General features: G+C 38.2%; 1 protein-coding gene across 2 annotated transcripts in view; it reads left to right on the plus strand.

Moving 5' to 3' along the window:
• Positions 1-25,635, plus strand: part of ONECUT1 (one cut homeobox 1) — an 83,708-nt gene extending 58,073 nt beyond the window's left edge. Inside the window, exons 3-4 of one of the 2 annotated variants that reach the window (XM_069222450.1) lie at positions 12,538-12,579; positions 15,166-25,635. In XM_069222450.1, the coding sequence (XP_069078551.1) occupies positions 12,538-12,579; positions 15,166-15,458 (335 nt within the window). In that variant the 3' untranslated portion in view covers positions 15,459-25,635. The remainder of the gene's footprint in view (positions 1-12,537; positions 12,580-15,165) is intronic. The other variant, XM_069222451.1, reaches the window with a different exon arrangement.
• The last annotated feature ends 1,450 nt before the right edge of the window (positions 25,636-27,085 follow it).

Here is a 27,085-nt window from a genome sequence, read left to right on the forward strand (position 1 = left end):
AAAGCCAACTGTTGATAAGCAATTGGCAGGCTCTAAACTCTCTGTGAACAAACAAAGGTATTTTCACCAACAGACTTTTGCACTGTCTGGTAGGCAAGACCGAAAAAGGACTGAGTACAGGGACTTCCTTCACTAGAGAAACATGTTTAAAAAAAGATGGAAACAATGAACACAATGCAACAAACATTGAGCACAAAGAAAGGCAAGAAGAAAAAGAAAAAAATGAAAAAGAAACAGTGTAACATGAGAGTCTAAAAACGAGAATGATTAAATATACTAGCTAAATGAGCTTTAGAACTAATAGTAGAAAATGAAAAATGAAACAATTAAAAAATTAAAAAAAGTATTAGGTGCATTCTTTTCAAATATAAGTTCATTACCCTGATTCATTCATACTCTAATGGGACATTAAAGGGACGCACTGTTTATCGTCACGCTTGCAGCATATAAACAACTCTTTTTCTAAAATCTATCTTGGGGTACTTATTATATATTCCGATTTAAAAAACACAAATATTTTTTAAAGCAAAAGAAACAACAGTACTATGAAGCATCTGATTGTCCGAAGGAGTCAAAAATGTTAAATAACCAAGGGATGTACATGCTAAAACAGAGAATAGTAAGTGTTTTACTTGGATCTGTTAGTAAATTATGAATATATATAACTTGTAACTCTGCTGCTGTTATGAAAAAATCTATATGTTTGGGAACATTAGTGTCATGGGATTCATTTATAACAAATAAGGATTACCACTGAATCACAGACACCCCCATAGCATTTGCATAGTAGTACAAGTTTCAGTCATCCAGTAATTTAACCCCTCCCACACATATACTTCCCTGCACCCCACACCACATTTGCCACTGCAGAATTTTAAGCCACTTGGCGAATTTATTTGTATTGGTAAATGCATCTGCCCTCACATTATCCTAATTTGCATTCACAAATAACATATTTTAAGTAACTATGCCCCTCATTATGATAATGGCAGTAAATGTAGCCTACCGCCATGGCGACTGCCGGCAAAGGACAGTTGCTGTGGCTACCTACTGTCCACCATATTATGACCTTAGCCAGGATTTTGCCAGAAGGCTGGCGGAATTCCGGTTATGGTCATGGCAGCTGACGGCGGTAAGGTGGGCAGCGCCACGCCAGCAGAACGCCGCCGACCGTATCATGACACGATACAGCCTAGCGGTGATCCGCTGGCAGACGCTGCTGCTGGCAGCAGTGCCGCGTCCCGTCTCCTGCTGAGGACCCCCTGCATGCAGGTAAGTCAGGTGCTCCGACAGGAGAGGGAGTTGGGGGAGTTGTGTGTGTGTGTGTGGGTTTGTGTGTGTTTGTGTCTGTGTGCGTGCATGCGAGTGTGGGGCATGTGAGATGTGTGTGCGCATGAATGAATGCGAGTGTGCATGTATGTTGTGATGTGTGAATGCGTGTGTGCTTGTATGTATGTCAGTGTGTGTGGATATGTGTGTGCGTGGGTGAGTGTGGGTATGCGTGTGTGTATGTGTGTGTTTTGCGTGTGTGTATGTGTGTTTATGTTGGGGGAGATGGGAGGGGGAGGGTGGGGGAGTACTCTGGGGAAGGGGCGGGGGAGACCCCTATCAGTGCCAGGGAAGGAATTCCCTGGCACTGATAGTGCCTGCCACAGTGGTTTTCCTGGCGGTACAAGGGCCATCGAAAGCATGGCAGTGGGTGGGCTCATATTGCCGTGGGCGGCCTAGTGACGGCTGCCGGGCTGGAGACTGCAGTCTCCAGCCCAGCAGTCGTTGCTTTCATGGCAGTCGGTGTGTTACATTGGCGGTTTGGCTTTTGCCAAACACCCAATGTCATAATATGGCGCTATGTAACGCCAGACTGTTGGCGGTACTACTGCCACTATTGCCTCGACCGCCAAAGTCCTAATGAGGGCCTAAGTCATTTGGTTGCACAAAATGGTTTATGAATGACTCACATTTATTTTAAGGCTACTCATTTCAGTTGCCTTTTGCTATGCTTTTGTGGCTAGCAAATAGCTCCGCTTTTGTTTATTTCAGCAAAGGGCAGCAAACCAATATACAACACATCAGTTAAATACTTTTCAAAAAGCAAAAAGCTTACATTTTCATTTGTGGCCTTTATCAATTTCACAGGAACAATAATCGGGCACAAGATAATATAGTAGGAGCACCAGTGTTGATTATCTCTATAGGTTCATGCTCACACTTTAAGGTATCATCAGTGACTGCCAACACACTACACATTGCATATTGGAAGACTTAATTTGCTAAGCAAGCTCGAAATATGAATTAACTAGCTTTGATGAAGCCTCTTTCTGGCTGACCCGTAGGCAAAGCCCTAAAATTCCTAATGGTTAGGACTGATCATGCAGTAGGACTACTGAATTCCTTAGTCCCCCCCACAGCTTCTATGCATCTTTCTTCTTACATTGAGAGAAAGAGTATCTTTTGACCTATTTCACAAATTTTTATATTAAGCAGTTGGACCTTTTTTAAAGGATCCTGGAAATACATTGATTTATAAAACAATTTCACATCAAAAGATGTAACACAAAAATGTCTTTGCTTAAGCAACTCCTTTTTTCCTTCTTCATGGAGAAAATATTGTTCCCACTCAGAAGACTAGTCACAGGCAGGGGAAACAGCCTGAACCACGACCCTGCAGCAACAACTGCATTGTTCACGAAAGCGGAACAATGCTTACGTGAACAACAACTCTCTCTTTTTCTCTGCCATAACCAGGGAGCCAGGATTTGGAGATGACGCGGTCAGGTAAGTGGGGCTGGAGCAGGGGTCGGGGGTAGTTTTAGGAGTGGGGTAGTTTTAGTTTTTAGGGGCAGGGTGGCGGGGTCGTGGTAGTTTAGGGGTTGTTTTAGTTTTGGGGGGTAGGGTAGTTTTAGTTTTTAGGAGGTAGGGGTGGTTTTAGGGGAGGGGTGGGGGGTTGGGTTAGTTTTAGTTTCTAGGGGCAGGGACCGTGGTAGTTTTAGGGGCGGAGTGAGGGTAGTTTTAGGTGCGGGTGGGAGGTTGGGGTAGTTTTAGTTTTTAGAGGGTGGCTGGAGGGTTTGTGTAGTTTTAGTTTTAGGGATGGGGTGGGGGGTCGGGGTAGTTTTAGTGTTAAGGGTGGGGAGGGGGTCAGAGTAGTTTTAGGAGCGGGGTGGGGTAGTTTTAGTTTTCAGGGGCAGGGGTGGCAGTCTGGTTAGTTTTGTTTTAGGGGCTGGGAGGTCAGGGGGGCTCAGATGCTGGAACCATGCATGTCGTGCCACACATGCCTTTACCAGGCATGCCTTTACAACAAAAAATCATTGTAAAGGCATTTGTGGTAAGAACGCGGGCGTGGTTCCAGCATGCGTTGTTCCATCGTATATTCCCCAGGCAGCCCTTTAAATATACGAACGTCCCTTCCTCATTCTCAATGTGTAAAAACACATCCACTCCTGCTCCTGACAGCAGCAAATTTGCTTGTGTTTCCCAGATGGAAAACTCCATGCAAGTGGAATGTAAATACTCACCTACGAATTTAGAGACCTTCGTCTAATTTTCATGGTGCCCTACCCACATGTACTCTCAAATCTGCCCCAAACCAATTTTCATGAATGTGCTAATTCAAGCATGGTTGAAAAATGTCAAAGCTCTTATTTACGAAGTATGAACATAATAGATGAAAACTGTTTAATGAATCTGCCCTGTGTTGTTTTTGCTGTTGCATATATCATTTTATACAATGTTGCATAGACCACTTTTGGTTGGCTCCTTGCTCATAATTCAATGGCTTACTTGTCTTTCTCAGTTCCCTACTCCTCAATATTGACTTTCCTCCTAATTTGTTCTTTCTCCACGCATAGAACATAGCTTGCTTACCCTTGGTTTTTATTGGATATAGCCAACGTCATGGAAGTACTTTTTTCCCATTTTTCCTTCCCCCATTTTATTTTTTATTTAGCAGTCCATGGTAGTGCATGGCAGACTCTTTCCCCTGCTTAATCTGAGAGAAGGCACTTGCACACTTTCCCCGCTCATTAAGCCTAACCCGCCCTGTCTCTTTATTCGCCCTCCTAGTACACCAGTGCACCAGATGCCAGACGTCTGGATTGGTGATACCCTTCATGTTCTCCTGCAGTGATTGTATGACAGAACCACGCATACCATTACCATGCATGCATTTACCCTGTGGTAGTTACAAATGAATCCATTTTTACGAAACATTCCTTTACAACTGAAACTTTTTACCATTAATATGCCTTTACTACACCTGCCTTTACAGTGAAAAGTTTGTTGTAAAGGCATATGTGTGGTCACAGTTTAAGTGGATATACATCTATAATTATATTTATTTATATTAATATATACACATGCATGCATTAATAAGTATGTGTCTGTGTGTTGTGTGTAGAAACCCATACTTACCATAAACCCTAAAACTCCCTTTGTCACCCAAAAATCCATACCCAACCTAAGCCAAAAAACAACCCTTTGGACCTAAAACCCCATACCCACCCTAAAACCTAAAATTCTCTTGCTACCCAATAACCCATATCCAACCTAAAGCCTGAAAATGTCCTTGCCTAAAAATGCCCTTGCCACATAAAAACCCATACCCGCCCTAAATCCTAAAATTATCCTTGCCACCCAAAAACCCATACCCACCCTACACCCTAAAAAACCCTTCTCCACCAAAAACCCATACCCGACTTAAACCCTTGCAACTAAAAAAAACATACCCACCCTAAAATCTAAAAATACCCTTGCCACCCAAAATCCCAAACCCAACCTAAAAATGCCCTTGCCACCCAAAAACTCAGACCCACTCTAAAACCTAAAAATTCCCTTGCTTTCCAAAAACCCATAAGTACCCTAAACCATAAAAAACACCTACCAAGCAGAAACTCATACCCACCCTAACTCCTAAAAATGACCTGTCCCTAATTATATATATATATATATATATACACACAATCACTTCGATGGCATTGCCTCTCTGCACCTAACTGCTGGTGGTGCCTGAAATGTGATGCACACCACCGAACGTTTAACTCAACACTTTCCTCCTACTTCAAGGAAGACATGCAATCCAAGAACGAGTGAAGTTGCAGCAATTCTTTCTTCCATTAAAGGGAAACAAGAACGTGTTTCGACATAACTCTGCCTTTTATATATATAGTTACCTTAGTTATAGTTACTTAAAATAATTCTAACTATAACTACTGAATTTCTATGGTTTTATGTGAGTAAATTCATAACCTAACTATAATGACCCTGTGACCTTTGGTTTTTTAAGTAATATACATATATGTCCCTATTCCCCTTCCTCTTGAACTGAATGCACTTTATGGAGGTTTTAATTGAACAAAAATAAAACAAAATTGAAAATTAAGGATGAATCTGCGGTGCAGCGTTTATGCCCTGGAGGTAGGATGGAACTTAATGAAGAACACATATATGTGTATGTATGTATATATATATATATATATATATATATATATATATATATATATATATATTTACCTGTAAAACCTTTACAACAATTATGCCTTTACCATTTATGCCTTTACAACGAATTTCGTTGTAATAGCATGTGTGCTAAAGGCATATTTGCTGTAAAGGCATCTGTAGTAAAGCCATGTGTGGTAATGTTGCATGCGTGGTAATACTGCAAGCGTGGATAAGCCTTCGTGGTAATGGCATGCGGGCTTCAGCCTTCAGTTGAAAAGGCTATTTTCATACTTTGAAAATGGCCACCACATTGCATCACTATGTTAAGACAGGCAGTGTGGCAGCCATCTTAAGAGTCTGGAATCACTGATTTCTGTTCTTTCAAGGTGGCCTTCATGATGGGTTATTTCATTGGATCATGCAATGTGGCATCCATCTGGAAAACATAGAAAACAATGCTTTTTATACATTAAAGTGTAGAAAACAATGTTTACTATAGTTTTAAGATAGCCCATCACTGCTGTTAGGTTTTCCAATAGTGTCGTATTTTAAAAGCATCTGGCATCGGCAAAGCCAACTGAGGTAGCTGCATACCTTTTGCAAATTGAGATTGCTTAGCTTTGCCAGTGTTTATTCAGTTTTTGGTGGAATGCTGATGGATCTCTGAATAGTAATTAACAGCGAGAAGTGTCTGAACACAGAAATCAATGTATTAATGTGGTGAGTAGCTTTCATGTGCAGACTCTGAACATGTTTAACTACATACTATTATGATTTTATTATACACTGATTGCATTCCCACTAACGGGATCAAGAGCCGTTTTAAATTGGTAAATAGATTGGCAACAAAAATTATGAACCTGAGCAGGATTGGGAATTATGCTTTACTTAGAAAGGCTCTACTTCCATCACCGAGTTGATACCCATATGAATAGCATCAACATTGTGCAACAGCATATAATTATGTGCGGCATAAACCGTATGTCATAATGCTAATATATTAGCTTTATGTAGAGCTTGCTACTGAAGGTTTGTCTTTGCTCAGCACTATGAATAACAGGTATGGATATTACCGAACTTAGGGCCAGATGTATCAATGTCAGAATTTGGGATTCTGAAATTGCGAGTCGGTGCGACTCACAATTTCAGAATCGCAAATCCTGATGCAGAATGGTGTCTCAGACACCGTCTGCGACTCGCTATGGGGTCGCAAAGACCCACCTCATTAATATAAATGAGGTGGGTCGCATTTTGCGACCTCATAGCGAGTCCCTGCACTCACAGGGATGGTGGCCTGCTGAAGTCAGCAGACCTCCATGTCTGTGACTGCTTTTTAAATAAAGCATTTTTTAAATTTATTTTGCAGCCCGATTTTCACAGTTTGCACCATGCAAACAGCTTTCTACATCTGGCCCTGAAAGATAAACTCACTCCTGTTCCCAGAAACATGAAAGGTGAGTCCCGGATTCAAACTTTTGGCCTTCATGCTACACACAGATCTCTTCAAAATGCTTCACTCACTGAATCATGCAAGGGACAGAGCCCTTGCTTTGTCCTAAATGTGAGACACTAGTGCACTCACACTTGTCTGCTACCTAGGTAACTTGAAAAAGTGAGCGATGAACAAGATTCTCCTCTAAGAGGAGTGGGGCTCAAACTTTGTGCGCTCTCTCCCTGGTTGCATTTCTACTCACCTTATCCAATATAGTTTCTGTACTTGTTTCCTACAAACCATACGCTAGACAAACACTAGACCACTGACTTATTCTCTAAACCTCAGCACTTATCACTTATAGATTTTATTCCTCTGAATCCCATGTCCCCACTCACTGCAGGTGGGCTGCAGCTCTCTTGCAAGCGTGTAACGGACGCTTAAAGGATTCTAGGACACTTTCAGTCCACAGATATTAAGTAAATGATTTGTACTTTTTTTAATATTAAGAGTATTATGCAAACTATTAGAAACACCTTTTTTAGTTTTTGACATTGTTGCAGGTAATATCCACAGCTGATGGCCTTGAGAAAGGACAAAAATAAAATATAAATGATGTCAAACTGAATTTGTAGGGAAAGCCACACTTGCAGGAATTTTTGGAAAGTGTAAATTTATTTTACATGTTAGTTAATAGAAAAGTCGAGTTGCCCCAGTTTCCAGCAGTCAATTAGCAATCAATTAACTACAGCCATTTGATTAAACAGTGCCACTAGTTTTTTCACTTAAAATCAGTCAATATTCGGAGTCTATTCTTCAGGAGCATGTCATTGTCGAAACTACCATTAGCAAACAGTGCACACTAATTGATTTGCCAATTATGCCCTACTGCTTCTCATAGTCTACGGTTAGGCTGAGAGTATACTACAATACAAATCATGGAATATGCAGTTAATGGAAATATGTTATTTCACCATATGACAATATCTAGTTTATACTAAATGTAATTAATCAGTTTTGCCCAATAGGCTATTTATACTTTATCTACCATTCTTTATTCATAGTATATTTAATCTTTGTAAAAAAAAAAAAAAATAGGGCTGGTGGTTGGGAAAGGGTGAAACCCTTCTCAAGTAGCAACCTCAATCTTTGCCAGGGTGAAGTCATGAGCAAATCCAAATTAACTTCTGCTCAATCCTCTGGTTGCTTGGCACAGAGCAGTGAGGCTTAACTTAGAGACAATATGTAAAGCATTTATGCACACTTCAAACAATAATAACATTGAAACACAACACAAGAAAAATCCCAAATCATCTTAGAAAAATAGAGTGTAATTTAATAAATTATTTGACCCAAAAGCATCAATAATCCAATTAATAGAACTGGAGATGTTCAATTTTACAGATTTATTTGAAAATAGCAGCTAAAAGCGCAAAGCACCACTTGTGGTGACCTGGTCGTGCAAGACTGGGGCAAAATCACAAGTTCAGGCCAACCATAATGGAGCATGGGATGGCTACAGGGACTCAATTAGAGCCGCTGAACAAAGTACCAAAAATCCTGGTTGAGAAGCAATGCGGACTCCTGCGTCAAGGATGTGTCGCACAGCAGAGTGAAGCGCGGTTGTGGCATGTAGATTCATTACACAGCAGCAGTTTCTGGAAGCTGTAATGGGCAATGCGAGATCCTTGTGTGGTGCTGCATCGCACGAGGGCAGTTCTGGGAAGCTGCGATGTGAGGTACTTCTGTGGAGATGCACCGGGCAGTGGCAGTTCCAAAGGGTTGCAGTGTAAAGTCGTGTCTAGGATGTATCATGAAGCAATTCCAGCGTGGAGTCGTAGGAGGAGATACATCACATTTTTCTTCCGATGCAGGGTTTTGGGAGACAATGATTCGCACAGCATCGGTTCCACAGTTGGGCTGGTAGGGCACCTTTAAGCCCACTCCAAAGAGTCCAGGACTGTGATGAAACCACTTGGGAAGACAGAACTCACAGCTGGTGGAGTCCAGGTGCTGGGCTTGAAGATGTTGGAGCCTGTTCTGTCCCTGAGGCTCTGATCAGGAGGCCAGCCAATTAGCCCTTGTAGTCACTCTGCTGGTCCTGTGTTCAAGATGCAGGCCCATTTCTTCTCAATCAGGCAGGAGGTTCAGGGCAGCAGAGTGACAGCAAAACTGCACAGCAGTCCTTCTTCTGAGTTTTTCACAGGTCCAGATGTTTACTGAAGAGTTTGGACTGAGGGTCCATTATTTATACCTAGTGCCCACTTTGTAATAAGAGAAGGTTCTGGAGGTTTCCACCCCACTCTGGGGTTAGGCTTCTCCTTCCTACCTGCCCTGGTGCCAGCTTGTCTGGGAACACAAAAGACTAGTGGCACATCCTTTGTGAGTGTGTTCAGGCAAGACCTTTGTGATGTGCAAGTGTGGTAGGTAACACTGCCTTCTCCTCCTTAAGTCAGAGTGGCCCGTCCTGCCAACACCTATCTTTCCTTTGCCTCACTATCTGGGAGCAATCTAAAAAGACCAACTGTCAGCTACACCTAGTCATGTCATCCAGGGACTGGCTGCAGGCACCAAATGGCTAGGACAATCAAATGCTGACTTTCTAAAAGTGGTATTTTCAGAATTGTGATAAAAGATCCATCCTTGTCATTGAAGAGTGTTTTTAATTAGAACTCTTTATATACAAAACTCTACCTGTTTCCCTGCTCTTAAATGGAAGTTATAACGTATTAAATGTAATAAGGCGACACAGTTTTATTCCCTGGGAGAGGTAGGCCTTGCAGTAGTGAAGAGGTTTTCACTACCATTAAAAGTTAAAGGTACATGTCCAACTTTTTAAAAGTACATGCTCCTACTGTATGGGCTATTAAGGCCCACCCTAGTGGTGACGTATATGCATTAAAAAGGTAGTTTTAGGCCTGGCAAAAAGTTTATTTTACCAGGTTGAAATGGCAGCTTAACCTTCACACACAGACTGCAATGGCAAGCCTGGGACAAGTTTAAACGGTTACTTAAGTGGGAGGCACAATCAGTCCTGGATACATGTAGTATCCCTTTACAAGGGGAGTTCAAGTAAATAAAACATACTAATGTTGTGTTCCTTGCAGCCAATAGCACGGCCTTTGTGACCCCTGGCCTCAGAGGTGGCAAAATCATCAAGCAGCTTGTCCTTATGAACGCTGTGCCTGCACTTACCTCATTTTCTGTTGTTTTTTATTACACTAATAGTGAATAACCTATTATTCACTATTAGTGTAATAAAAATGTAGCGTACCCAACTGGTATATGACCCTCCCTGGCAGCTGTGGTAAGTAAAACATCCTTTTAAGTACAACATGTGTATGTGACCGGAAGAATGTTTATGTGTGAATATGTGTGTTTGTGTAAGCATGTGTGTGTGAGTGAAAGTAAAGGTCCAGTGGTATGTAGTGTGGCTTCCGCTACCCCTGGCATTTTGGTGAATTGACGCCCATGTTGGGAGGACGTTGAGTAGCATCTGCATTTTTACAATTGTTTGTGTTTTGAAGAATGTGCAGGCAATTTGAAATTTATGGATGATTATTGGCTGCTATGTAAGTGCTGACTGTGAGACCTTAATTTGTGCAAGGGCTCGAATTTCTCCGTACTTTTTATTTTGCAAGTGTGCTGGTGCAGTATTTGTGTGGTGCGTCTGCGTTTATGACGTGTGTTGGCATTGTTTGCATTTATTCATTCATTACCTGAATGTTGTGGTAAGCGCCAGACGACTCTGCACTGGATGTTTACAGATCTACTGGGTGTTTACCTGGCATCCAAGGTACAGCATGTGGTTGTTGAGGTGAATGAATGCACTCCTAACACCAAACTGTTAGACACCACCACTTCTGCGGAGGTAGGTAGAGAAACATGCTGAATAATTTCAATTACTTTTAACTGAAGGAAAGGACTGCCGGGCAGGATTAATATTTGTAATCCTTATTTAAATAACACTGTGTGTGATTGTCTGCAGTCAGCGAAGGTTTTCAGCACTGCATGTCATATATTTAAAACATGGACAACTCAGCTGAGCCATTGAAGTACCATGGACTGCAATCACACCGTCTGGTATGTCAGCTACATTTCTGGAAGCTTTGATGCTTATTAGTGAAAAACTTCGCAAGCGGCTAGTGGCATAATTTATGCAAGAGTTGATATTCCCTGAGAGACAGGGATGTTCCACAATTTTTCTAGCGACACTAGCACATTTTAGTATTATTATTATTATTATTATATATATATATATATATATATATATATAAAGGACATCTGCAGCAGATTTCACAGAGCATTCGGTCACCCAAAGGAGTGACATATTGTAATGATTCCAATATGACACAAGTCCATTGGAAATATTTTAATGTTGACTTATTACACTTACTTAATCTTTTGCACAGAGTAAATCTTAAACCAGGTAGGTCCAGGGTCCAAGTGAAAAAATCAAATATTGTTTATATGCTGCTGTAAAGAAATGGAGTTTAAGCCAGTTTCTACATGTGCCACATCTCTTTTCATCACGATTGTGATCTGGAATTTTGTTTGATAGTCTGGAATATATGTGTGGGAGATTCTTTCGCCAGTTTATTTCAGAATTTATCAATATGTTTTTCTCCAGTTTCGATAAAACTGCACTGTTCAATGCGGACGACCCATCTCATTGAGTTCCCTGTGGTCTTGAAGAGTTGCCTGACCAAGGATCAGTTTCTCAGTGACTTCCCCTCTCACATTCTGTCCACTGAGAGGGACATTCTTCCTCATTTACATGAATGAACTGTAGCGACTTACCCAGATTGTGCCTTAAAAGCACATAATTAATACGCTCTGCTAGAGGGTACATTACATTTGCTGCAACCATAATTGAACCGATGGCACAAGGTTGCCGTGCACTAAGAGTCAGGAAATTATGCACCACCCCTTTGTCCATCTGTCCCTTAATTGGAAACCCAAACCTCAGTTAGGTGCATAAATACTGCGTAACCAAGTTTAGGCACTGCTATGACTCGGTTTATTAGGAATTACAACTGTCACGGCCCTTCAGTGTTGCTGCTCGTAGTCATATAAGTAACAGATTAGAAGTGAACATCTGCTGCAATGATATATTTCCCACTGCATTTAATAAACGAATTACAATTGTAAAAAAAGTTAGCAGCATAGAGCTTCCCTCTCTAAGAGACTTACAGTGTTTCATCCATCCTTATGCAGCAACACCTACACATAGAAACAAAAATCATTTCGAAAATGGCACCAGAGCTCCATAGTTCTCTTTATGCATCAATAATCTGGCATTCGAAATCGGATGAGCATTTCTTGTTACTTGAAGTTGCGTGGCTGAGCTTTAAAAATATCCGAAAGCATTTAAGTAAATAATAAGAACAGAAAACGATTCGTTTGTAACATGCACTTATTAATGTATTATAATACACTTATTAATAGAACAATGCACAAATAAGCCGAGAACGTCAAGTCCAGTGACCGCATTTCAATTGTTATAATTTATAGTATATGATGTACACAGCTTTGTTAATTAAATTCACTTTATGATTTTAGAATTTTAGTGTTTGATGTTCAGGTGCTGACTGAAAAAGTTGTTAATGCTTCTCCTTTAGGGAGATGGAAACCTATGACTGGTATAAATATTTACCATATTTCTATTAAAGGTTCGCTGCTATTTAAAGACCATATGGAAGAGCCAGTGTCAGGTACTTATGTGCAATATTTATTTTTATATTTCTTTAAAGTATATTAAGACAATTCTAAATATGGCCATCTAGGCCTTACTGTTACTACTTGGATGTTCCATATGCCTGGTAGCAGCGCGTCAAGCCCTTAAAAAGCGACACACAGATGTTTTCCTCAAATGTCTACGGTTCATAGTTCACTGGTAGGAGGTGTCCATTAGTAAAGCCTTTAACTATGAATGTTTAGAAGGTAGGGGGTTATAAAACAATAAAAACAAACCCAGGCTGTTGAAATGTTTTCCCACCACATATGCTAAGTCTTATTTACCCTTGCTGTAATGAATGTACACCACAAAAGCTGTAATGGTCTTCTCAAATGATGAACTCTAAGTGTGTATGCAACAAACCTCATTAAGGTAAATGTGAAGTGTGCTAACTCCACAAAAGTCCATAAGAACAATCCAGTAAGACTTCTACCTTGCACTTCACAAGCTGCCTAAGTGCCACCTGTTCCATTAACTGGATGCGGTCTCCTTTTAGAATCTATAGTTGGTCTTTATGACATAAATGGCTGGTAAATGTGTATTTTAATACGCTTCTTAATCACTCAAAAATTACAACACTCTTTAGGATACCATTGTAACTGCTGTTCTGAAAAGGTAGATGTTACTCTTCATATGAAAGTGTTCTAAAATTCCTGTTCCCAGAAACTCACATGTCCTAGACTCATTTGGTAATATCCTAACGTTTCAAATTGACACCCAAAGGTTATAAATAGTATTACTCAATATTGGGTTTTCTTTTGCTTATTCCTCCTCATTAGCATTATTATTTCCATAAGGCATTGATGCCTACATTTGAAATTGTCAATGAAAGGTTCACTTCAGAAAGTCATGAAGCACATCTTCATTTGAAACTTATTTACACTTGTGCAGCCTAAAGGTATACCAGAGTATAAACACAAAATAAAACTTTTTCAGATAAGTAAAACATTCAGTTTAGCAATAATGACCAACAGAAAAAAAATGAGTCCCCATACATTAGTGGAAGCTTATGTGTAATCTTATGAAGTTGATTTGTTAGTCTCCGCAAAATGTCTGTTAGCATTCAATATATTGAATTTGCAAGTTTTCATATGTGTACTCTCCTTAGATGGGCATAGTTATATCTATTTCAATTTGATACATGATGAGAATACACATGTACAAAGCTTGGTATGTTGTGACTATAGACAGCAATTTATGCTTAACATCAATAAGGTACTTTCCCTTCATGACGTGATAACACAACACCTTTGTGGAGGGAAAAAACGCAGTTGACAATATTTTAATGTGTCCACCTAGCATGAAATTTCGTTTTCATTGATATCCAATTGTTAATTTTGACTTTTGGCATACACTTTTTTATATAATGTTCGAAAAGAGGGAATCTTCCTATCCTCACATTTGAGCAGCATAGAGCTGTAAGTTGTAACAAAACAGTGGATATTACCACCCATCCAGTACACACCTTTCGTACTTGTGAATCTACTATAACAATTGTTAGTGAGTGCATTTGAGTATGTGGGGAATTTCCCGCAATGTGGGAAGGATTTTATAATTTTTCGTAGACAGAATTCATGCAACTTATTTCCTCAAAATGTCCTGCTTTGGTCCAGTCAGTACTTTCCAGATCTGTAATGTTGGATTTTGGAGCTTTTATGGTGTTTATTTTGAGGCAGATTTTCATCTGTCTAATAAATCCACATCTGACCCTGGTACCTTGAGAAATGTGTTGTTACAGGGTGGATATATGTATAGAATTATAACGAGCGAAAACTTGCTTAGGATAAAGACAGGAATGCACATTTTCTTTGCAAATTACTGGCATCTAGAGCTAAGACCGAAAAATCAAATGTTTTAAAATCTCTACAAAACTTCTTTATTTTTGTCTTTTTCATTGAAACATGGAAAAAAGAAAAGCAAACCTTTCGCCTCACACACAAACATGTGGACTCACACATCCTAAAATCACACATGCAAACACTGTGAGGATAGTTGAAGATATAATGTAAGAAAATTTCCAACCGTTCATGCCAAGAAATGAAATTATGTGCTGTACTACATCTAGGGATATAACATTGTGAGTGACAATTTTCTCAACGTAGTATATTCGTGCTGTGCTGAAAAGAAACGTTTGTGCAACTAATGTAAAATGAAAGAGCCATCAATATGAAGTTAAATATCCCACTGTAGTCAAAAAATGCCACCCGGAGACACACAGGACAATCAATGGGCAATAATGCCATGTGGTCTCTTTGTTTGACAATACACCGCGAATCACTGGCATAGATAAAGCAGTAACTACTGTTCTCTCATTTGCTTATAAGAGGCTGAGGACAAATTACTTTAAGGGACATTCATAATTTTTTGTATGACTTTTACTTAACGAATAATACAATATGGTCCTATGATCTAAAAGTGGGCATTTTTAAATACGTGTTTAAAATGACTTCACATTTCTCTCCCTTCTCACTCTTTCTCTCGTTTAACTATTTTTATTTTTGCACTTACTAAACACTGATTTCCCTAATCTGTACTAATTTGACCTAATATGTTTTGTCCACAGCATGCAAAAGGAAAGATCAGGAGCATGTGAAGGATAGAGGGAATACACCTAAAAAGCCTAGGCTGGTCTTCACAGATGTCCAGCGTCGAACTCTACATGCAATATTCAAAGAAAATAAGCGCCCATCCAAAGAATTACAAATTACCATTTCCCAGCAACTGGGGTTGGAGTTGAGTACCGTCAGCAACTTCTTCATGAATGCACGGAGAAGAAGCCTTGATAAGTGGCAAGACGAGGGAAACTCCAGTTCAGGCAATTCATCATCTTCATCAAGCACTTGTACCAAAGCATGAAGGAATAACCACAAACTAAACCTCGGTGGAAAAGCTTTAAAACAAAGAATAGGACCTCATGATAGCAGGTTTAAACTGATAACTATTTGAAAAAATGTTATTTATAAGTCCAAAGAAACCAAAGACTTAGTCACCTACATTATGACTTTGTACTGAGACACCCACTTTAGTAGGAGAAGGACGACTACCAAAAACAATGGAAAAAAATCACACTGGGCCTGCACCTTCATCCATCATCATTTTCACTGTACTTGGCTGTCTGGTTGTTTGGAGCATAGTGATTTATCGTCATTGAACAGGCATCTTTCCAAATGTGACTCTTCATTTCCACGTGGATGCCATGAAGGTGTATGGTGTATCAGTACTGTGTACATACCAGTGATTGGACATGGTCAAAACTGGTCTGCAAAATGGGTAGAGGCAGAGCATGACCAAAAGCATTTTAGAGTCGTCTGAGTTCATTTGAATGGTGGTGTGTTTACTCTTGTGTAATTTGGATTTAGTGATTGAAGACCAAAATCTAAATCCAAACTGATGACAAAGAAACTTTGAATGGCACCCAAACAAGTGCGTTCTCTTTGTTTGTTAAGGGATGTTCAAACCAAAACCAAACACAATTCCTTAAGCAGAAAAATATCTACGTAAACTAGGAACCAAAGAACACAATGAATATTTCATTGCAGGTATTTTATTGCAACAATTTTAATATTTCAAAACTATTTTTACACAAAATATTTAGAGTGGTAGGAGTAGGTCCGTTTCATTTACCGGATGTACAAGTTATTTGCAATAGTTAGACTAATCCGTGATTTCGAAGGAAAGAGTGAATGTGTTTCAAGAACAATCATCCTATGATCCAATAACTGCACCATTCATTTTTGTGCGATGGAGCATCTCATGTACCTTGACACCCTACACGTATCTTAAATGTAAAATTAGCCTGACACTTAATCTTCATTAATCAGAGAGCAGGGACAAGCCGAAAATTCCTTTAGTTGGCACTACAAAACGAGGAGTCAGCAAGTGGCCAAAGATCAATTGCATTAATGGAAAATTACATCATAGTGACTTTTAAAAGTGGGCAAAAAATCTACGCACATGCCTAAATATTGAGCCATGGTCAAAAACCCTTGATGGGAGGATATACAATGCTTGATTTCGAGGCAGGTCTTTTAAACTGCTCATTGCAGAATAAGTTATCATCCTGGTTTACACTTTCAGCCGACATGGATGAAATTGTTAACCATCTATGTGAAAACAAAGCACTCAAGATCACTATCCCTCCATTTTCAGTTTTCACCACATTTTAAACACCTTAGTTCTCATTGAAACACATGAAACATATATTCTCTGATCTAAGCATATCTTCAAAGCTCCCTATTAGCCACACTTTTTGGTCTGGTAACAAACATGTATAATGACTAGCTACTGCATTCCTAAATGCACAACAAATCGCCTGCCTCCCAAGTCTAGCCACCTACGCATACACTCATCAGGTGACAGCACATCTTGCTGCTAGTATAAACAGTAAGAATAGTTTCTTCTTTGTTAAACAACCTTCATATGGTTCTTCATTTAAAAGTCATATATTTGTGCCTGATATCACTGGATCCGAGTTGCCACCTCAAAGTTCATTCTGTAGTCTTATTCAGAAGCAGGTATTTTCTACTTCCTTTGGGGTATGAAATCCATAGTAGGACCTTGTATCATAATAGAATACTTTGTTATATTAGTTCTCTGAAGTGCTCTAAACCAAAGATTGGCATTTGGTACAAGTCAAATGTCACTTCGTTTTGTTCCGAAAGAACTCAAGTCTTCAATCTCTGTACCAACGTTTACATAGCCAATTCCCCACTAACGAGGCAGATCAACCTGTGCAGAAGCCATTTAAATAATACTTTACTGAAGGACACATGGATGATCTCGATCTCTCCGTTCTTGTATGTGATTCTATCTCCTTAATCCTGATCAAAATATGAGATCTACCTGGTAAAATATCATGATAAATAATATTGACACATGAATAGTTGCTCACTGTTTTCAGAGATTTCAACCAATCTAAAATCTATACTTTACCCATACTGTTGATGTTGTTTGCCTGATACATGTCTGCCCAACTACTGTCCTGATCCTATTTTTTTTAGAGTAATGACACATCTACCAGTCTCAAAATATCTGGAACGTAGAAGGGAGTGATTGAACATGGATGCTAGTAGTTATCAGTGATTTATTTTACTGGCCCGAAATTTATCCCAGCGGGTACAATAGCCTTAACTTTTGTGTGCGTTTTCACAATTCACATAATTTCTTTTGTTAATGTGATGGCACACCTCTATTTTCACCTCTAGCACATATAGAAGTGGGTAAGCCCTTTCTTTTTTGGCTCAAGATCAAAAATATTGGTTCAACAATTCAGCATTTTGTTTTTTTCTTTTCAACATTGTGCACCTCTCACTTTGATATTCGAAGGCTTACGTTTTCTTTTTTTTCATATAAAAATATAAAATGAATGTATCTCTTGGTGTAACAGTTTTAGCAATTTTCTTGTCCTAGTTTTTCCCTTGTCATTTAGATTATTTAAACATAGAAGTCTGGCTTCTAAGAAAAAAGCGTCATGGCACTCAATTCAGTTTCCATTATGTATGAAGTCATTATCATAGATTTGGTGGGAACTGTCTAACATGTCAACTATTTTGTAAACTAAAAAAAAGTAGTAAGAGACATGTCCACGTTAGTAAATCCAAATAATAATTCATCATTTTATTTCACCATAAAATTGTAAAAGAAAAGGATGTGTTATCAAAATATATGATCAAAGCATGCTAGTATTTTGGTACAGAAATTATTTTCTTTAGAGCATTAAAACCAGACTTCTAGATTAATTAATACATGATTAAGTAATAGAGATTACAATTTCAGAAGTGTTACTTTAATTTACAGTTCATTCTCCATGTAACTTTGCCTCCAATAAAACAACAGTGGGCTGTTGCTTACTGATAATTCTTCAAAACACCCATTTTGAAAGGAGAGGCTCAACCAATATTTTCATTTGAATGGGATAATGACTCTTTAAATAATCCAGAAAATTTGGCACATGTGTGTAACCTGCAGGTCACAGATTGGAATCCTGGTTAGGTTGACACATCGTTTCCTCCTTCTGAGGTTGATAAATTGAGTACCTTGGAGTCGGGTAATCTTAATACGTTATTCAAAAATTGACTTTTGCCATCCATCAGAAAATCCCTTATTTCTGTTCTACAAGTAGCTATTAAACGTAAGGTAAGATGTTCTATGCTAACAAGTCTGTACATTAAGACTACTTATATTGTGATTTATATTTTCTGTTGCAGTATGCTGTGGCATTGTTATTCTTAATACCACTGCCAATTGTCCTTCTGAATTCAGTTCAAATTTAGCTGTGAGTATCCTACCAGCTTCCACTTCAATAGTGTGAAATATACAGTTTTTCAACAAGACCTTAAAACAAAATGTCAATAATACGCATAATTATAATGAGCTTGACATAGACCTATTACATGGTGGCAAAGCCAAGTTTCAATTTTGAAACTAATGGTTTTCATTTCCTGCACAGACCATCTGGGTGCAGGGTTGTTTACAGTGGTATATGTAGAGGGGAATATGAAACTAGTTTGGAAACTGGGCAGCAGTCATATGCAGCAAATTGCCTAGTAACTCCTAAAAATGTAAAAGGTCCAAAACAACTGTTTATTACATACTACTACTTAAGCTTAAAGATCCACTGAGAGGCAATGTACAAACTTAGGGCGTGATTTAGAGTTTGGTGGATGTGTACTCCACCACACATATGAGGGCTATTCCATCAACCTTATTGCAAGTGGATTACACACTATTGCACTTACATTAAGAGGATTGAGATGTTCGTCACATTTGTAATGGAGAAAGCAAACTCTTATCCAGCTTAGTCCAGCCCATTTCAATATAACATTGGCTTTCTTCCCAACTGGAAATGCAGGACTAAGTGGTACCTCTGGCTTCATTGTGCTAAAAGTAAAACTGTACAAACTAATATAGTTCATAATCATAGATGGTTACAGAAATAGTTTTTCATACAGGCATTTTTAGGTTTTCATGTGGAAGAAAATAAAATCCCAAACTGTGATAGACAATTGCCCCAGACGTTTATATGATTTCAAAGTCGTAAACAATATGACAATACCTGACTTTGAAGTCTTCAGACTTCGGCAACAAGCCCCACATAACAATAGGCTTTCCTAAGCACAATGGCCCCAAAGTTAACACAAAGATGCTCAAATGCATCTATGTCAAATTAATTGGCACATCCAAGCTACATCAGGTGCTGCCAAAGTCAAGCACCTGACGTCACATGCAAGGCCTTAGTTTCAATGCATTATGCAATAACATTCAAGCTCTTGACCAAAGATATGTAAACCAATAGGCACCACAAAAACTCAGGCTGTTAGGTAGCCGAAACCATTGAGTCGAATACACATTAATATGTATTCTGTGTACCTTTACCATTTGCCACATTTCTTAATGTTTTATGAAGTTAGTAGCAATACAATAGGCATTATTTTGAGGTCAAGGCTCTTTGTTGGCTCACTGTATCTTGTGTTGTGCTTCCTAGTGAGTTTAGGATATGATTAACAAGTCTCCTGTATGATAAGTCCAATATCTGTAGCAAATGTATGATTCTTGAGGGAACCATTAAAGATCCCAATGCCATGTATACAGATTTCTTGATGTTCTCTGATGCATAATGTTTACACATGCAGAATGTTCACAAGGTAGAAACCTCTGTATATGTAAATGTAATGCCCATGTGGTTTCCACACGTAACTTTACTAATATTATTCCAGATAAAAAAAATCCCCTTCACCTACATGCCCATGGAGTATGGGAGGGTTTGCTGCTTTTTGCCATCTTGGAAGTCACTTACCCCTTTTTTTGACAGGAGACAAATTGAATTAATTTCCAGGATGAGACACTATCTGCAAGAGTTATGTGATGATGACAAAATTGCAATTCTCTAGGGGTTCCCTGCTTTTGCATGATCACAGTCCCCAAACTATGACTATGGTAATATCATCATACCAATACAAACTCTGCAATTATAGTACACCATATGAGCGTAAAATTTCACTGATCCAAATTCTGTGAATTAGGATTATGTTTTAACATTCACAATGCACATAGTTACATTGAACTTGTAGGCAAATAATGTTTTTTTAATTAGTCACATATTATTCATTGTATACCAACAATTTTAATAAAACAGACGTGACAGGCTGCACTGTACTTAATAATTAGTTCAGATTTTTGTTCAAGCTACTTTACCAAAGACAAATCAACACCTTATAATAAGTTGGAACAGTTCAGTTTCTTTAAAGATAGTTTTTGCTAAATAATTTTATATATCATAAATTATTTATTTATGTCTAAAGAAATAATTAAAATGTATATGATTTCTTGTATCAGCGGTTTATTTGTTCAATAGATGAGTGACCTGCAGGAAGGTTCTAAGTTCTCCAGTGTCGTAGTTTCCATTCAAAGGACCAAAGGACGTATTTGATGTAACCAAAGACAACATTCACATGAGAAAATTAATCACACATGCAATTGTAGACTTTTATGCCATGTCATTTTCCTAGTATAACCATTATAGCTAACTGAACAGAAAATATTGGGTAAATGTCCCCTCATAATTTCATGTCTCCCATGTAGAACTAAACACTTTTCAACACATGTGCCTAAATATTATGTTTCATCTTGAATAAGGCAACATCAACCACAGAAGTTAAAATTTCATTTTCTGATGTCTTCAAACACAAACATGCAATACACACCAAAGGTTTTTCAAAATAACCCGAATCTTTACCATTCAATTTAAATGCATACTTAAAAAGGAACATTTTAATGTACATAGGCGAAACGTATGGAGTAACTGGAGTGTGATCTTATATGAGTGCAGAATGAAAGTGCTGTTGATGGACAATGACAATTTGATCTACAGTTCCACTGCCAAAGAAGGGAACAGTGGCGATGGGAAACACCAAGTGTGTAAAGTTATAGCAGGCAAACTAAACAACCAGACTATACCAAAGACAATGCATCATAAATTAGTTTGAATGTTTTCATATTTAAGGTATATTAATCACATATACAGAATAATAGTTACTATGGTGAAATATGGCTAAATGCTAGCCAGTTTAAATAGGTAGATGGGATATTGCCTTTTGCCCAAGATTGACCTGTCCTCGCAGGCAAAGTAAACTGCAGACCTAGATATACCAAAGAGTCTTAGGACATTTCTACTGATGTGAGTCGGGAAGGCAGTTTCCTAGATTGGTTCTTCTTTCTACAAAACGATTTTGAAAACTATGCATTTAACAAACAAAGAGAAAGCACTTGGCCTTTTTGTATTAGGTGTTTTTGGTGCATTCAAATCATGAAGGCAGGCCAGTGGACTGTGTTGGCCTTCTGGTTATTTGTGGTGTGGTTAGCTTTACAATACATTTGGTAATTATTTCTTACTACAAAGAAGCAAATGTAAGAAATGGTTGCTTCCAGGTGTATGGCGTGTAAAGACCTTCTATTTATAGTGTGAACCAAAGACGCTACCTCACTCGATTTCCATTCGTGATTTTAATCACATTGATGATACCAAAGAATACCAAAGATTTTTCCTTGCACGGCCTTCCTCTGCAAAGGGCACTCCGCATCCTTCCTTCTACCCCCATTTTCACTCAGTGCAAATGTTTTCTTCATTATTATTATTATTATAAATAATAATAATATGAATAATACTACTAATAAAGCTTTAGGCAAAAATTTTGCAAACTTTGTAAAACTCCTAGGATGAGTGCCTTGCTTGAACCAAAGTGTTAAACCGCTGTCGACCTCTTATCTCTCACATTATACTCTATGAATACCTCAGCCTCTTAGAAAGGCCACTTATTAAACAAAAAAGGAATAATTCTTCACCGTGGTGCTTTTGCAGAGCAAGCATGCAATTAACCTTTCTTTAATACCAAAGGAATCTGTTTCCATTTTTCTTGCTGAAAAACCAAAGCTCCAATTAATATCCATAGATCAATGAGGGCTGTGCATCGCAAGCATGTCCAACCGTGTCAGTGGAGGTTGCCAAGGTGGCTTAACATGGTAGCTCTTGCAGCATGTTCTACTTCATTCGATGTCAGATGGTCAGGAAGGATGAGCAAACTGGTTTTGAAGAGAGAGAACATATTAAGATAGGAGAGGGGTATGGTGAGGATTTAAGTGTAGAGTAACAGAAATTCTAGATAGTTTTCAGTGAGTACATATCTATTGAGTATAGTTTCCAAAATAGTTTTACTCCAATAAACATACTGTTACACGTTTTCTGATATACCAGGAAATGGTTGGGAGTATGGAAATCTCGAAATAATCTGTGGGACATAGCTTCACAGACAAAATATAAAATGGTACATACTGGGTTGACTAGTTTGCCAAGATTAAGCAAGTCGAGTACGAGAATTCTGTTCAACCTTTTAAAATATAAACACCTAATATAAGAAACAGAGATTGTGACATCACAAGCCCTTGCACCGTCTTTATTGAGCAGGAAAGAAAGGCAACTCTTTCTCACACTGAAGGCGCCAATAAAAATTGCAAACAGACTTAAGAAAAGCTTAAGATTTTTTAAGCAGCCATTTTCCGCCTCTGAATGTTCACATGACTATTTTTCACGCATTCAGAGGTCACTTTTTGGAGTTAATTTTTGTATTATGTAAAACGGTTCCCCTTGCTCTCAGATCATTACCAGGTGTCATAAACTCAGCCATTACATGCCTGCGATGCACAGACCAGATGGATATATTGCCTATGCTCCCATCTCCCACCCACGCATCCTGCCCTCTCCCCCTCCTGCTGGTGCTTGTGCGCAGCTCACCCGAGTCCCTAGTGCCCTGATGGAGGCCGTGCAGTGCTTTTACCAATTTTTCCAAATACCTCATAGTAAACAAAATCTTTAGGGTTATGTTGTATAGAAAGTCTATGTGATAAGGCAAAACATAGTAGTTTGAAAATTGGTAATGTTTCTTCAAATGCTTTATAATTATTATTTATTTTGTAGTTTTTATTTTTGCAGAACTTCTCTGTTGCGCGCAAGGAAGAATTTTTTGAAAATGTTAAGGGGATTCAAAAATGAATGCAAGAAAGACATTAACATGGCTTTAATTTTTTATGACGATCCTTTGTGTTTGACAGTTGATGTTCTTTTCACAGGGTATAAAAAACATTCTCGTCTGTGATAACTGTGCTCATACTTTTATGTTCTGTATAATGTGGTGTGATTTTTATATTTAATTGCAATTTTGTAAGCTTATTTAATCACTGCTTTAATTTATGATTGTGTAGTAAAATGAACAAAATGTGTACATACTAGATTTGAAAATGGCCAACGCTTTATGTTACAATCTTTTTGTCCCTCTGCTAAGAAACAAAGAATGGGAGATTGCTTCTCGTGATTGGCAGCAGGGTGTATCTTCAGGATTGTCTTAGCAGACACTTCAATGTGTGTTCTAAACACTGCCAGATTCCCCTATCCTTGGACATGTCAAAAGGAAGGTTCATGGTGTTGATATTTTAACACAATGGCATTATTACCTTTATATTTCTGATGTTAATTTATTTGTCCTTTTTAGAAAGGTTACATTGCGGGTAAAACCTGCAAATCCAAAGAAATGAACAGTTGTATAATGTTAAAAGCACTGGCATCTGCGAGAAAATGTGTTGCTTTTTTTAATATAATTTGCCACACGCACGGGTATAGAATGTAGAATGGGTAAGACTTAAAACAAGACAAGCTAACTCGAATTTGAAAATTCATAGGAATCAATCACGTAACATTGACCACTATTTTAAAAATGTGTCAAATTAAATTAAGGACAAAGCGAATATTTGCAAGGCCTGAACTAGATCAATATATTGCTTCTCCCATTGCAAGGCACACTCGGTGTAGCTGGTCTGAAAGATGGGTTACTTCTGTGGACCTACAGAATAGATTAAAGAAGTTCAGCACAGTTTTACAGTTATCTCACATAGTGAGTAGAAACATAGATTTTGGAAAGTGTGTTGAACCATTATGATAATGTCCAGAGAAAAGTTAATAAAGGCAAACATGGGGTGGTCTCGCTCTGCAGAGAATCTTTAGACTGAGTGACTGATGGAATATCTCTTTTTCTGCATCTTTGAAACATTTGTCTATGGTAGTCATTTCAATAGTCATTGGGCTTTGCTCTTTGTCTTTGGTGATTTTTGTTAAAGGAAGTTGAAATACGATTAATTATTTAAGCTCATACCAGAATTTCAGTAAATCAACTTGAAATAGAAGAAACGGGTATGACACCTCTGTTCTGAAAAGTTGTACTTTTTGTTGTTACTGTTGCAAAAATAGTTAGAAATGTTCTCCGAAAATTTGGGTTATCATTGGCAATATATTAACAAAATATTTTGACTGTCAGTATTGCTCCAGCAGCATTTTTGTACTAGAAATAAATTGTTCAGTAATCCATTTTGTCATGAAAGCAATGCAAAAACATGTATGTTCAGAGGATGTCATAATCTTGGAAAAGGAAGGTCCATGCCAGTAAAGGAGGTGTGGAAAGATAGTGTCATATCATTGCCTTCCAACAGCGTGCAAACATGAAATATGACAAGCAAAACCACTGTGTCTATGTCACACATGTCAAAAACATAATTTCTTATAACACTTATGGTATACCTTTTTAATCTGATCTATGTATATGGCTCCTTCCTAGATAAAGTCTCCTAAAACAAAATAGAACATAGGAAGCACTCACAATGGGCAATTAAGCGCATTTATTCAATATATTCAACACAATTTGGTATTTTTCCCTCATAGATCAGTGATGTGTGTACACATTCTATGCCAATAGCACTGCACATATACACAATTAGACAAAGTGCTATGGGTGTAAATTATATTCTCATTCCTTCTCAGAAGTTAAGTTCAGGGTGTATGCTATTGAATGTAGGATATGCTATTGACAACTTGAGTGTGTGTTGGGAAGGTGGGCATTTGATCTTTGATACATTTTTGTACCTCAAATATTGATATAAAAAAATAAAGCGATCTGAAATGTAAGATCAGTAAATGGTCACACGGTTAACAGTGGCAATAGGTGATTGTCTGCTTTTTATATACACGAACCGTGCTTTGACAAAATGTTTATTGAATCAAAAGAAACATAACCAGGCTACTCAATAAATATACCAAACACCAAAGAAAAGTGCAGGTTTAGAGCACTTTTATTTTCCAGGTTTAAAGCGTTTTTGGTGCTTATTACATCGTAGCTGTGGGATCATTTCAGTTTTGTAATGGAAAGAAGTAGTGTAGTACATTAAAAAGCTGGTCATTAGCTTGCTTCAATGAAGTTTTATTAATGGCTAAGTGCTTAGGGCCCGATTTAGAGTTAGGTGGTAAAAGAGATGTCCTTGTTTTTTTCTGTAAGTGCTAAAATCAGAGAATAATCAATGGGTGTTATTTCTTCCCCCATGTTGTCGCTGTTATGGAGGAAAGTTCACCCACAGATTCACCTTACTGCCTCCCAAAAATAGGAAGACTTTCCATTATCACTCAGTCATAAATCAGGCTGTGTGTGAAATCACAAGTGTGCAAAATGAACCTGCAAATTCCTACAAATTCTTTAAAAAAAAACTGTGTTCTACTCTGAAATACTGTACAACGTTGATCGTTCCTATTGTTTTCAAGACTGTCATTTTACATTTTCAAGTTAGCTTGGACGGTGTTGTTCCCAAATGAAAGAGCGCGCCCAGGACAATCATCAAGGGAAAGAGCCGGAAGAGAGAGACTTCTAGGAGCAAAGGGGAAAGTTCTTCCAAGCAATGAAACAAGAGAGGTTTAAAATTATTTTGATAAAACGAAATACATCTTTCCAGAATTGATTTGCAAGTTAAAAAATACGGTAGAAATTTACACATTTGCATCTACATTTCAGAATAATTATTGTACTTTATTGTAGTTTCTTGCTCATCCTTTGTCGCTCTTTCTCTTAGTCAAGCGCTTCTTCTGTATTTTTGTGTGTAGCGCACACGTGTAATGCAATAGGCATTATTCTGGTTCGTTGATGGGTATCTCCCGTACTGCGTTAAGATTTATTTCATTTTCTTTTTTTCAGCTTTGCTACTGTTCTCACTTTATGCCGTGCAATATCATCTGCTGCGTTTGCTAAGCAAAAAAGCAAGTGATGTCATCATGCTTTTCAGTGTTAAAATGTTTCAGCGTTTATGTAGTCGCAAAAATGTAGTAAATAAAATGTTGGATTTTCCAGCGATTTAAATTTAGGTATGGCTTGCCTTTATTTTTGTTCAGGTAGAAACACACTTTTACCCCCATTCGATTTAAAAAAAATGTGTTGTAGTTTGTTGGGTCTTTGGGGCAGCAAAAGACATAGGTTTATCATGTTAGGATGAAAAAGACACACATTTATGTAGGTGTTGATTCTGTGCTCATATGTGCAGTTTGTCACTAAGGGCAAGATGTATCAAAGATCCTATTTGCATTTCTTAAATAGCGATTTTTAAGAAATCGCTATTTAAGAAAT

This window comes from Pleurodeles waltl, chromosome 3_1 (genome assembly GCF_031143425.1).
Source record: "Pleurodeles waltl isolate 20211129_DDA chromosome 3_1, aPleWal1.hap1.20221129, whole genome shotgun sequence".
Lineage (NCBI taxonomy): Eukaryota > Metazoa > Chordata > Amphibia > Caudata > Salamandridae > Pleurodeles > Pleurodeles waltl.